The sequence below is a fragment of the Corticium candelabrum genome, chromosome 14 (genome assembly GCF_963422355.1).
Source record: "Corticium candelabrum chromosome 14, ooCorCand1.1, whole genome shotgun sequence".
NCBI lineage: Eukaryota > Metazoa > Porifera > Homoscleromorpha > Homosclerophorida > Plakinidae > Corticium > Corticium candelabrum.
The window spans coordinates 700621-715008 of NC_085098.1; the positions used below are offsets into that span (position 1 = coordinate 700621).

A 14388-nucleotide genomic window follows, 5' to 3' on the forward strand; every position below is an offset into this window, starting at 1 on the left:
AGATTAGCGATGTTTGAATTAGCGAAGTTCGACTTTATTACCCGAAGATTGAAACGCTACTTTACAGTAATGCCGGCCAGTCACGTGATGCACAACGTACTGTACGACCGACTTGCTCAATTCTCTGCATAACACGTGACCAAATACATAACGAAACTTATTTAATACTCACGTCATAGTCTTGCTAGCCATGCGTCTTGTACAAAAAGAAAGGTTCTGGTGACCACCAGATACTGGTGTGGATCAGTGTGTGTACATTCCTTCATGCTCTTGACTGTGTTGTTGTAACAACAAAGAACCACCCTCGACGTAATTCTAGACAAAACTGCTGGAAAAGAAGCGATTTACGTTGCAGTTCAGTGTTTGGGGTTTTCTACCCTGAGCAAAACAAAGTTGTCGGAGGAACGTATTTGTGGCTCTTTCCACTGGCTAGGCTAGAATTGATGTGTTATGCAATCCGGTCATTAGTCCTCAACCAACTGCACAGGCGAGAGAACAGTAGCATAATGATAGTGATTTCACCACTGACAGCCTTGATGCAAGATATGCAGCGCTGGTTCTAGCGGGAAAGCTTAGAGTTGAAAAGTAGCTTTTTGTTTTTGTGGTTACTGATCTCTACTCCACAAATTTGGCAAGCTAAGTTGCTCATGATCAAAGCATAGCACAGCTAGTCTACTGCCTATACTATATAATTCTAGAGCCTATGCGGGTAACTATGTTGTCTCAAACTTTGCCTTGCATATCATTTACGCCTCCTTCATACTTTAACATTTAGTTGGTGTCACTTTGCAATACAAGACCTCTCCCAGTACGTGGGAATTTAGATTGTTTAGCTTCATTATTGATCATACCACTTGTTTTATGGATCCGCGCTGGTCTACTGGTGGCCACCAGACCCTTACTTTCGGCGGGGCTGGTGAGACTACCCACATCATTGGATTCTGCTATGAGGTAACAAGCATATGGCGTGTTTTCAAATTGCGCATAACATCATTGGCTGCATTCTTGTCTGCATTCCAACCAGATACAACAGGTGGAGCAATGGTCATTATCCAATTATCTTGTAATCGCAACAATTCCACGTGCCACTCAATGTGTCCAGTTCCTAGTTTTGCAAGCCAGGCTCTTCCACGCAGTCGCTAAACCAAACACATGTGAATCACGCGAGGAGGAGGAGGAGGAGGAGGCACTTTTGTCGAAATTGCTCCAGCGTGAGAAAAGCCTGATTAAATTTGAGAACGTCATAGTAGTGACGTGCGACCCCGGATCCAGTTTCATAGCTTGGATAAGGCTAATTTGATTGCTTAAAGAGCTCTAATGTAATTGTGTTTGATACAGAAGCATAAAGTAGGTCTCTGAAGAGAACCCTTGTTATCAGATACGAAAGCCAGTGCAAAGTGGTGTGAATAGTGTTGAACAAAGTGCTGGTGAATAATGGGCCCAAGAAAAAAATAAATGGGCTTAGTCCAGTGAACCTACACTCTTCAGTGGCGTTTTGTTTCTACTGAACTTATCTGTAGGTTTGAAACTGACCTATTCACTGCACTCTTGCACGTCTAGTACACTGACAGTTGTTCTGTGACAGTGGGGAAATGGTGTAATAATTGCCGGCCCTGTTTCACTCAACGCTTCATCAAGAGCAGTGGCATACAGCTTGTTGACCTCTCCAGATGGGAACCGAGGTCACGTCAGATGACGTGTATTACTAACGCAGTCTATCTGACAGCTGTACTATCTTCTAGTGAGGACAGATTGAAATAAACATGTGATGGTACTTTCAGCTTACTAGCAAGCAGCTCTTTTTGTACTCTCCTCACGGTGAACTGGAAGCATCTAGGCGTGGGAAAACAGCAATGCAGTGACCATGTTCAGGAAGTCTAGAGTTGACGCATAGTTGCATGTGTTGTATACTAAGCATGATTAGTTTCAATTTTTCGGGCTCCAAGTGCTACTTGCACTAACCGCGTACAATACATGAGTTCAGTTCTCAAACTCCTGTGCTGCTGATTTATAGTCCTACTGTCTGTTCACTATAAGTGTGAACTCGGAAGTGAGTAATGAGGTAGAGGTCATGGTGGGTGTGCTCATTAAAGGATAAAGAGCTGCTATAGTTGTACCATGTTACACCGTTTAACTTAAATGATTCCAATTGTTGGCGTACACTGAACTCGCGGTTGCAAAGATTAGGACAAAGTTCAGAAGCACTTCCTAGTCTTAGATATAGCCATCCCTGCACGTCTTCTATAAAACCGCGTGCATGCTGTATAGTTAACCTATTAGTTACGATTAGCAGAGGTTTCATGGCAAGGAGAAAAAGCGAGCGAGTTGTTTCAGCGGAAAAGCATCTTGTTGAACATATCAGACAATTCTTCGAAGAAGAACGACAAGCCAAACATCGCATCAGTTTCAACAGGGTCACTGACCGACTGGTAGCTGCTACTGGCCTAGGCAAAACGACGTTGGCAAAGATCCACACAGAATTCTTGTCAAGTCAACAGTTTCAAACACCGCAGAAGAAACACGTTAAACGAGAACACCGACTGACCATCAATGTTGATGATTTTGATCGAGCAGCAATACGGAGAACAGTACATAAAATGTATGAAAATAGAGACTATCCAACCTTGGACAAACTCCTTGTGCGTGTACGCGAAAAAGGCGTATTTCCTGGCGGGCGGACAACTCTCTTTCGCTTACTGAAGGAAATGGGATTCAGACATACTCGACGTGACGACAAATTATATTTCTATGAACGTAGAGACATTATGGAGCAGCGCCATAATTACCTAAAAAAAATTAGGCAGTATAGAAAAGAAGACCTTCCCATAGTGTACTTGGACGAAACCTGGGCAAACTCACACATGGCTCCGGAGAGACTCTGGCAGGAAAGGGTCAACGCCTTATCATACTTCACGCAGGAAGTGAAACGGGGTGGACTCCCAATGCAGACTTGGTTTTCAGATCAAAGAAGAGGAGAACAGACTACCACGACGAAATGAACTCAGAGCATTTCTTTGGAGTGGTTCCAGAAGCTGTTAGTCAATGTACAGCCAGGCTCCGTTATCGTGCTTGATAACGCCCCTTACCACAACTCTGTAGTAGAAAAGGTTCCAATAAAATCAAGCAGAAAAAAGAAATGCAAGAGTGGCTTACAAGAAAGCGAATTCCTTTTAGTGACAAAGACCTAAGGAAGGGTTTGTTTGCAAAAATCCAATTGTCGGTGCCAAACAGGAAGTTGTACGCTACCAACGAAGCTGCCTAGGCATGCGGCCACATTGTCCTCCAATCTCCTGTCGCACATTGCGAACTTAACCCCATAGAGCTGATCTGGGCTGATATCAAACGATATCTCAAAGTCCACAACAAAATGTTCAAGATTGCAGACCTCGAGCAATTGGTTTCGAATGCATTCCAATCCGTCACACTCGAGATGTGGGCCAAACACTGCCAGCATGTGCAGAAAGAGGAAGAGAGCGTGGAGGAATTTATCATAGAACTGGGGATAGAGGATGACGACGATGATATTGAGGTTAGAGACATAGAATTCGAAGGTGAAGGAGAAGACTCTGACGGTGAACAAGACCAATATGAACCTGTTATGGATGAGAAAGACAGAGAATTGTTGCGATCAGATGCTGTTTCAGATGCGTAGTAGTGTAATGATAACATACAGTAATTGGTTAGGCTAACAAAATAATTGGATAATGACAGTTGCACCACCCATTGTTTCCTCATAGACCTTTGATATGCAAAAACGTTATCCTTTGGTATTCTTTGTTGGAAGGGCTTAGATAATTTAATAAACAGAAATGCCAGACCTAGCAGTTTCTAATGATACCGAGATCATCACGAAAGTCCAAAAACAGCGGAGATATTGATGATTTTCAAAGTTCACGCTTATGGGGAACAGACAGTAGATTTGGCGGTGTGGCACTGTGCTGTTGGTGAGTGTGAAACTGAATGCTAAAAAGGAGTCGTGACACCGAGAATAAATGACTGGGCTGTGTGTACTAGAGATGAACAATAAAAGTCAACTACGTACTTTTGCAAAACAAGCAAATGCGTGAAGTGACGCATTGGATAATCGAATTGTTGCTCGACTTTCATACCTACAGGCTTTCTTAATTGAATTAGTTTTATCCCAGCTATAAAACTGGATCTGGTGTCATACTTCACTATGACGTACTCTAAAGTGGCCAGGCTGTTCTTGTGCTGGAGCAATTTTGGCAAAAGGTCCTCCTGCTTGTGTGGTTCACATGCATTTAGTTTAGTGGGCTGCACGGAAGAGCCTGGCTTGCGAAGCTATCCAGTCCCCTTTTCACGCTCTCTAGTGACTCTGACTAGTTACATTCAAGCAGCATAGCAGCCGATGGTTAACTAGTTTGCACTTTAGTGCTTCTTCATTTCGTCAGTTTTCCTTCTTTCGTGAGATTTAGCATTTCATCAAGGTTTTGAGCATTGGTGAGCTGTATTATTGTATGAATGAATAATATTATTAGAAGACAAGTCGGAAAATACCTACTCCCAGTAATTGACTAGTAAAACTCATGTAGTCTGTGTTAAATGAGAGTCTGATCAACTTCAATACATGACTAGCACACAGCCAAGCAAAGAAATTGTTCTCAAATGTTTTGTTGAAAACTGAACATTTATTGTAAGAACTATACTGTAGCTATATGAAATATACTGACAAGGCAATGTGTACTACAAATAGTGTCAATAGAGTAACATGACACAACTAGACATTTTAGTCTGGTGTGATAATATTGCGGGCTTTAGTAACGTACGTTATGTGTCACTCAAAGTACTTTATGTTCCTCCCTTGTCTTTGAAAGATGATTCAGCAGAGACCTGCCTGCGCTGATGATATTACCTAGGTAATAGAGATGTTGGTGGAAGAATAGCTTATGGTATTTGCCAGGCATTAGGAATTACATGCTAAGGTACAGTAACGCAGACTGGTCATGTGTATGACTGACCGACTCAACGACTCGCTTTGCCTACTGCGTGACATGTTACCAAATATGTGACAAAACTTATTTATTACCATGTCATAGGATTCTGCTGTGATGGAACAAACATATGACATTCTTTCAAATCGTGCACAGCGTTATTTGGCTGCGTTTTTGTTGGCATTCCAAATGGTATGTTGGACACTCCCTTGGCAATGGTTTTTGCTCACTGAGTTGCTATTGTGTCGCGGACCTAACTCAAATTTACAAGACATGGTAGTTAGATATGTCAAATTGTGTTGTGCGTTTGATAGTCTACTTTTATTTAATAGATGAAGGCGCTCTTGTAATGGGCGCAAAAACACTTGGATTTTCTTTCAAAGTTAGGACACATGACAATGTAGTCATTAATGCAGTAAGAGGGTGTTATGCTGATTACTTCAATGTGATTTTAATAGTTATGGTTTTCTTCTACTTTGGTAGCTAGGAGAAGATGAGTCATATGAAATTTTACATGTCCTTGAATTTACAAGGTTTGTTTGTTTAATTAAAAATGTTTATCTTCGTTATTGAGATTTTTTGTAGTGCTCGAAAGCGTATGTCTGTGATAGTACAGACACCAGAAAAGCAGATCAAGATCTACTGCAAAGGCGCAGTAAGAGTAACTCTTCCTACCATTATGTTTGTGGCAACTCTCTATAGTGTACTCAATTAACCTTAAGGATTCAGCTATATATTCAAGGCTTCATCCAGCACAACAGTTTGCAGATGTTACCTTGAATCAGTTGGACCAATTTGCTGCAGATGGTAGGAATCCTGTATTGTAGTGGAAATTGAGAGTTGCGTGTTATGTGCTATTGATCAGGTTTAAGAACATTGTGTATTGCCGTGGCAGAAATAGATTATGATCACTACAAAGTAGGGCATTTTGAATGTACTTGTTGGATGCGGATTGACAAGAGTTGTACACAGGAGTGGAAGAAAGTATATGACGATGCCAGCACTTCTTTGATAAAAAGACAAGAGGAGGTTGACAAAGCTGCTGATCTTATTGAACAGGTATGAGTTTGCACATTACTGTTTATTCCATATATCATTATTGTATAGCATTTAACATTCTACAGAATCTATTTGTCATTGGAGCATCTGGAATTGAGGACAAGTTACAGGAAGTTGTGTTGGAATACTGCTTAAAATATCGGCAATGCAGTAGATTTATGTTGCTACAGGGTGTACCAGAGACAATTTCTAACTTTCACAATGCTGGCATATGCATTTGGATGTTGACTGGTGACAAGCAGGAAACCGCAGTGAACATTGGTACTCTACACATTTTACAGCAATCACTTATGGCTTAGCTTGTTTGTGTTATGACAGGTTACTCCAGCAGCTTGATTAAACAACGAAAGAGTTTATTATTATGTACTGAAAAACAGTCAGTTGAGGTTGGTCTACATTTTGTGATGCAATAAATGCACTTTGGCAAACTCATGCTCAGTCCCCCTTCGCACTAAGTTGGTACACAACGTGTGCGTTAGCTGCCACGTGTGCATAGGATCATGTGGTTTCACACATGTTGTTGGCTTAAGGTAAGAAGAAGAAGAAGAAGAAGAAGAAGAAGAAGAAGAAGAAGCTTTGTGGTTAGGCCAACCATGCGTGCGAAGCCACGCCGTGCTGTGCACACTTGACAGCTAGCACATGTGGTTGTAGTAGTTTGGACTCCAAGGTAAATCCGGGTTAGTGTTGTACGTAGAGGCCTAGAGGACTGAGCATGCAACGTAGTAGATAAGAATATATCACCTTGGCGATGAGGATGATGGATCCAGGGCAACAACAGGATGCAACAGCTTCATCTGGAAGCGACCCAGCGCAGGTACCACCGGGACACGGGCCCCCAGCAGTTGCAAGTCTTCCAATGTGGGTGGGCGTTCAGTTTCCAATCAGCAAGTTTGAGGCCTTTGATGCCGCCACAGAAGAGTGGGGAGTCTATCAAGGAGGTTAGAGCAATTCTTCGTGGTGAATGACATTCAGTCTGAGGATCAAAACCGCAAGCGCGTCATTTTATTGCATTCATGTGGTAAACAGACCTACCATCTTCTGTGCAGTTTGGTGAGTCCGAGGAAACTGGCAGGAACGCCCTATGAGCAGCTATGTGACACCCTACAAACACAATTCAACCCCAAACTAACGGTAACGGTACAGAGATACAAATTAAATACTCACACGCAGCTCCCTGAGGAGAATGTCGCCACGTTTGTGGCTAAGTTGCGAGAATTAGCAGAATTCTGTGAATTTGGGGAGAAGCTAGATGAGCATTTGAGAGAGCGGTTGGTGTGTGGACTGCGAAATGAGCAAACAAAACGGCATTTGTTCACGGAGAGTAAGCTATTATTTCAGTCAGCTTGGAAGATATCAAAAGCAATGGAGACAGCCAAAAAGAACGTAGAGGCCATACAGAATGAGAGTCAGAATGGACGAGGAAACTGCACATTTGGTGATCAAGGCACGACAGGGCATTAGCGTGATAGTGGTGAACAAGCAGTGACTCCAGTCTGTTACAGATGTGGGGAATCAACCACTCACCAAGTGGGTGTAGATTCAAAAGTGCAGAATGTTATCATTGCAAGGCACGGGGCACATTGCTAGAGCATGTCGAGTAAAACAGAGGGCTAAATCACCCTCTACTAGGAAAAGCGTTTCTGCTTATAAAGCAAAGACAGTTGATGAGGATGAATTTGGAGACAAGGAAGAGGAGGAAGATACATATTACATCAAGAAAATGACCATCAGGATCAGGTGAATCCCCCTTGGGTAACAGTTGAAGCACATGGAAAACAGCTGAAGATGGAAATAGACACAGGAGCCTTTGTGTCACTGATCTCAGAGGAAACATACAAGAAAATGTGGAATAGAGGAGAGGAAAGGTACGGGAATTTGAAACACCAAAGAAAAGAATCAAGACCTACACTAATGACAGAATAGAAGTGATTGGAGAAACTCAGGTTTTGGTTAGAGTCAACCCTCGGGATAGCAAGGCGAAATTGTCATTGTTAGTGGTAAAAGGACAGGGATCAAGCCTATTGTGAAGAAACTGGCTTCAGCAGCTGAAGTTGAACTGGCATCACATCATGACAATTGGAAATTTATCAAAACTGGATGAAATATTGTCTCGTTATCAGTCTTTGTTCTCAGAAGAACTAGGAGAGTACAAAGGTCCAAAAGCTAGAATTTTGATTGATTCAGCAGAGCCTCCACGGTTTTGTAAAGTGATGAGTGTATTGTATGCTCTCAGGCAGCAGGTAGCAGATCAGCTGAAACTCTTGGAAAGCGAAGGAATTCTCAAACCAGTTGACCATGTCGGCTGGGCAGCACCCATGGTACCTGTCATTAAACCTGACAAGTCAATTAGAATATGCGGAGATTTCAAATATACGATCAGTCGTGCAACTCGCATGAACAAGTACCCAATTTCTCAGGTGGAAGATCTGTTAGCTAGACTAGCTAAAGGCAAGTATTTCACAAAGTTGGATCTCAGTCAAGCATACAACCAACTGCTGCTCCCAGAAAAATCACAACAATACACGACCATTAACACATTCAGAGGACTTCTTCAATACACACGACTACCTTTTGGCATCTCCTCAGCACCTAGCATGTTCCAACGAGTGTTAGAGTCGGTACTACAGGGCACAAACGACACAGACAACTATCTTGATGACATCCTAATTGCAACTGAGACAGAGACTGAACACGTGGAACAGTTGGATGCAGTGCTACGGCGCTTGAGCAAGGCTGGATTTCATCTGAGAAGAGACAAGTGTACGTTCATGGCAACATCTGTATCATATTTAGGACACAACACCACGTTGACAGTCAAGGAATTCATCCAGACTGGGAGAAAGTGCAAGCGATCCGAGATGCCCCAGCTCCAATTAATAGTCAAGAATTACGCAGCTTTTTGAGACTCCTAAATTATTACAATCGATTTGTTTCACAGCTATCTACCATGTTGGTGCCACTGTATCAGCTGCTGAAACAGGGAGTAAACTGGAACTGGGGTCGTCAACAACAAACAGCTTTTCAAAAAGCCAAGAAAGCCCTGTTATCACATCAGGTGTTGGCTTGCTTATGACCCGAACCTCGAGATTGTCTTGGCCTGTGATGCTTCACCATATGGTGTGAGTGCTGTTCTGTCACATAAGTGGTCAAATGGTATGGAGCGTCCATTAGCTTTTGCCTTTCGATCTTTGAACGACACTGAGAAAAAGTATGCACAAATAGACAGAGAAGCCTTGGCATTGGTATTTGGGGTGGAAAAATTCCACAAGTACCTATTTGGCCAACCTTGACTTTACTGACAGATTACAAACCTCTGCTGGGGCTGTTTCAGGAAGGAAGAGCAATCCCGGAGATGGCATCTAGTCGGATGCAGCTTTGGGCCTTAACGTTGGCAGGGTATAATTACACTCTACAATACCGAGAAGGCTTGAAAAACAGTAATGCAGATGCCATGAGTAGGTTACCACTGAAATGTGGGGCAACCGAGGACAATATGGAAGGAGATATTGTCTTGGCCACAGAACAACTGGACACATCACCAGTGACAGCTCGCCAAGTGAAAGCCCAGACAGGAAAGGACCCGTGTTTGGTAGTAGTATGGGAATGGATAATGTCAGGATGACCACAGGCTTTAGAGAAGACAGAATATGCTAACCAAGACGAGTTCAAGTATTATTGGCATCGCAGGCATGAGTTGTCGGTTCATGACGGATGCGTGATGTGGGATCATAGGGTGGTAATTCCGTCGAAGGCAAGACCAAGGATGTTGGAAGTATTACATGAAGGCCACCCAGGCATTTCCAAAGCTAAGGCCTTGGCACGGGGATATATTTGGTGGCCAAAGATTGATGGGGATCTAGAACGAGCAGTGAGATCTTGTGTTCAATGTCAGGAATATAGCTGGATGCTTTGCAGTAGCTCTGCTACACCCTTGGGAATAGCCAACCCAACCATGGTCACGATTACATGTGGATTATGCAGGACAGTTTATGGGCAGGATGCTACTGGTGATAGTTGACGCCTGCTCAAAATGGATGGATTTACATTCAGTAATGTCAGCCACTTCTCGGGCAACCATAGATGCACTTCGAACGTTCATCGCTACCCATGGAATACCGGATACTCTGGTATCAGACAATGGTTCATGTTTCACCAGTGGGGAGTTTGAGTTGCTCTGCAAATCAAATGGCATTGTGCATCTAAAATCTGCTCCATACCATCCCGCAACTGGACTTGCAGAGCGAACGGTGCAGTCCATACAACAAGGACTGAGGAAAACGCAAGGACAGATTTTCTCAGAGAAACTACAAAAGGTGTTGATGGCTATGCGTAACACACCACATACCACAACAGGCCTAAAACCAGCAGAGTTGCTGCTGGGATGACGGCCAAAAACACTTCTTGATTCAGTCAAGCTGAACTTGACAGGATTGTGTCTTCCAAAAACAGACAAGACAGAAGATAGACCACGTACTTTGAGTGAAGGACCAGAGTTTTACCATGGCTCCCATCACAGATAATAAACCAACATGGTTCCGTCTCATTTACATGTAAAGGGGTGAGTGAACCCAAAATTTGGTGGCGCCACCAGGATCATTTGAAGTTATGCTATCCCAGTCCAACAGACAATGGCGACACGACACTGACCAATCAAGGGAACCATTTGCTTCTGTGCGGGACAGACTGGAAGAACCAGTTGCAAACCCTACTTAAGTCGACAGAAGTGTTCCAGCAACATCCAATTTTGAAGAGACAGAACCGAATGTTGGTGATCTAGCTTCTATGGGACGACCCTCAACCGGAAGCAGAGGCTGGCACATCTATTTTAGCTACAGAGACTTTGGAAAACGACAGGAGGCACCTGAAGAGGCAACCAACAGAGGCGTCTGGAGTAAGACGATCTGGAAGAGAGCAGAAAGCACCGAAAAGACTCGATTTATAAGAATTGTAAGGGCAGCTGTTGTAAGAACAAAGTAGTATAAGCTGAGTATGTTTCTTTTCGATTTTTTAATTTTTTTGTGGAAGGGGAGGAATGTAGTAGTTTGGACTCCAAGGTAGATCCGGGGTAGTATTGTACGTAGATGCTTAGAGGACTGGGCACGCAACATAGTAGATAAGAATGTATCACAGTAGTGTAGCAACCAAGCGCGAAAGGGGACTGAACAAGAGTCTAGCACTTTGATACATGTATGTCATAAGAAAATTCTCATAGGAGACTACTGAAACTCTTACTGGCTTCTTTAATGAATTGTCAGCTGTTAAGGTTGCCGTCAATGAGGTAGGTGCTGTACACGGTACAACAGTAATTAACGTTGGCTAATGCATGCTGTAGTTTATTGGATAATTAGATGTACCATTTATTGCTTTAGTAAACATGCAAACTTTAATTTAGCTGTTTGTTTGTTGGGGGGGGGGTTATAGCAAAGAGTATTCACACTGGAGTTTAAGTAGTCTTATTCATTACTCTCTAGAGCCTTAGATTTAGTCTTGTTTACATGTACAGCTAAAACTTATTCAATATTGTATCTTTTAGCAAATCTGGTCAGTAGTTTCTTCTTTTGCAATCTAATGTGGAAAGTGGCCATAGATTTCACAACTTATCCTATTTATATCCTTTTTTTGCTACAACGTGATTGAAGTTTGTGTTTCTAAAAATCGTTGCAAAAATACAACTTAATTGGTAACTTAGTAAATAGCAGTTGATTAATTCTGTAACTCTGCTGTACTTGCGTGAGCTTTTTTATGTATGAAAGTCAAAGAATAAGGAGCTAGAGGCTCTTATAACAGTTAAATGCGTTTCGACAGTGTGATGTGATTTATGATGACAATTCTGTTATTTATATAATAATCGTATGCAATGAAACTGATTAGCAGTAGTATGTGATTAACATTGATTAGCGGGCATTTGTTGAATCATATATGGACATGAAGTTGTTTTTTGCGAGCAAGCGAGTTTTCTCTAATGCGTCAAAAGGGGGTACACCGAGTGTTTGTCCGTACATGCATACGTGTATCCGTTTGCCACCACCCATACCCCTGGGGAATCATTTAGGAATTGATCAGTTCGAATCATTTTTTGCTTGTTTTGAAGAAGGTAAACATGATTTAGTTTGTGTCATGTGACATCATCACTTGAGATGTTTCTATGGAAACTATGCTCACTTAGGTGACTGCTTGCACCACCCTTACATCCAGGGGACAGCTGTTACAAATTGATCATTTTGAATAATTGTTTGTCTTCCTCAATGGGTGTAAAAAATTGACACTTCACGTTATGTGATGTCATTCTGTGAATATTGCTATGGCGACAATATTGAATTAGGTGTAAGCAGCGTTTCAACTAATATAGCATTTGAGTTGTTGTACTGTTTTTGTGACAGTTAATGCGTCAAAGGGGTACACTGAGTGCCTGTTCGTGCTCGCTTGCATAGGTGGGAATGAACTGAGCATCCATTATTATTTTAGCAACTGAGTTCAATGTAGTACTAATGGGGCAGTGTTAAAAGGTGCACTTTAATTACCGTATTTCTGCAAATGGGCCCATGCTCAAATTGTGCTCCATGCTCAAATAATGTCCCATGGTGAGCCTATACGAAATAATATTGTCCCATGCTCAATTAGTGCCCCACTAGGGTAGTATTCAAACCCAGTTACATGCATGCGCATCTGTCAATGTACGGTTGAGGTGAAATGAACACCCAGATAGAACCACTGAGTGACGATTAAGATTTAACTTATGCAACAGACAAGGAATACGATCCAAGTGAAAGTGAAAGTTGCCAGGGGTTCACTGTAAGGTTAGATTAGGTAGTTTGTTTGTGCAAGGACGAAGTCACCACAACCAGACCACTTTTCCATGTTTGTACAGTACTTTCACCAACAGACCATTTCCGGCAACTTCCGGAATAAGACATAGCTGATTAAATATGTTTTTATTAGATCACTCTGTGACAGTCTCATGTAAAGTGCCTGCAGCTCCGCAGATCAGAAAGCATACAGCTCATAGACTTGTTCATTCTGGTGTTAGATTAGCAGATAGTAAGTGGAACCAGATAATGTTGCTTCTGTCACCTCCCTGTAGTGCCTTGGCACTTTATGAACTTTTTCCCTACGAGACCCTTCTAGGAGTTTAAAATTAATTGTGTACTACATCGTACTCTGCACAGACCCAGTGCATGACCTTTTTCCCCTAAGAGACCCTTCTGGGAGTCTAAGAATTTATCCTGTGCTGCTTTGTACTCTGCACAGACCCATTGCATGGTTTATACTTGGCCACCTTTTCACTACGATGTCTATGACGCTGAAACGTTGCATTCTGTCACTACATTACTATGTATTATAGCAGAAGAAAAAATTATCTTTGTAGCTGTCTGCGCATGAGCATCTTTGTGTGCTTTCTAATTTTTAACCGGACCACTTCCAAACTGCTGGCTACGACCCTGTTGTGTAGTGTGATGGTATGCAAACAAACAATGCAACAGTCTCTGTGCTTGCAAAATAATGGCTCATGCTTGATTTGTGCTCCATGCTCAAATCATGCCCCATGTTTCAGAACTATGAAAAATACGGTAAGAGGTTTATAGTTGCTTGTTTGCACACTGGATGTGGGATTGTCGTTTTATGGAACTACAAAGCACATGAGCTGTTTACATCTAATTAGAATGTCAACTAATTGGCTGACTTGTCACTGGTATGGATAGATGGTAGGGAAAATTTTGGCTTTATCTCATCATCAATGCACTGGGAATTATTTTAAAAACGCTAGCTTGTTTTGCAACAAAGATCAAGATATTGCAATGTTATTGTTGTACACTAAAATTGAATGCCGTTTTTTGCCTCATCCTTGCTAGCTATCTTGTACTTGTAGTTAATCTTTTATTTTTAAGACGCACTACACTGCTGCTGCTGCTACGCTTGTTAGCATAACATCTAATTCTAACGTTGCTAACAACTACTTTGCCATATTTCCGTGAGTAGTGTCCAATGCTCAAATTGTGCCCCATGCTCAAATAATGCCTATGGTGAGCCTATACAAAATAGTAATGCCCCATGCTCGATTAGTGCCCACTGGGGTAGTATTCAAACCCAGTTAGATGCATGCACCTCTGTCAATGTGTACGGTTATGATGAGATGAACACCCAGATAGAACCACAGAGTGACAATGAAGATTCAACGTATGCAACAGACCAAGAATACGACTCAAGTGATCAAGTGATAGAGAAAGTAGCTAGGGGGTAACTGTAAGATTAGGTAGTTTGTGTGTGTAGTGTGATGGTATGCAAACGAACAATGCAACAGTCTCTATATATGCTTGCAAAATAATAATGCCCCATGCTCAACTAATGCCCCATGTTTTAGAACTATGAAAAATAGTAC

General features: G+C 42.1%; 2 protein-coding genes across 2 annotated transcripts in view; both read left to right on the forward strand.

Moving 5' to 3' along the window:
• Positions 1–11831, forward strand: part of LOC134189668 (phospholipid-transporting ATPase IB-like) — a 33599-nt gene extending 21768 nt beyond the window's left edge. The window contains 10 exon segments of the mRNA XM_062658020.1: positions 5285–5367; positions 5436–5485; positions 5538–5607; positions 5675–5759; positions 5818–5870; positions 5925–6011; positions 6077–6124; positions 6182–6272; positions 6330–6397; positions 11224–11831. Of these exon segments, the coding sequence (XP_062514004.1) occupies positions 5285–5367; positions 5436–5485; positions 5538–5607; positions 5675–5759; positions 5818–5870; positions 5925–6011; positions 6077–6124; positions 6182–6272; positions 6330–6397; positions 11224–11331 (743 nt within the window). The 3' untranslated portion in view covers positions 11332–11831.
• LOC134189669 (uncharacterized protein K02A2.6-like) lies at positions 6283–9243 on the forward strand. The gene has a single exon (XM_062658021.1). The coding sequence runs from the start codon at positions 8081–8083 to the stop codon at positions 8912–8914; it is 834 nt and encodes a 277-aa protein (XP_062514005.1). The 5' UTR covers positions 6283–8080; the 3' UTR covers positions 8915–9243.
• Positions 11832–14388: the final 2557 nt, after the last annotated feature.

What these genes read in the sequence shown, in the direction of transcription:
- LOC134189669 (XM_062658021.1), top strand. Translation starts at nt 8,081, where the DNA reads ATGACAATTGGAAATTTATCAAAACTGGATGAAATATTGTCTCGTTAT.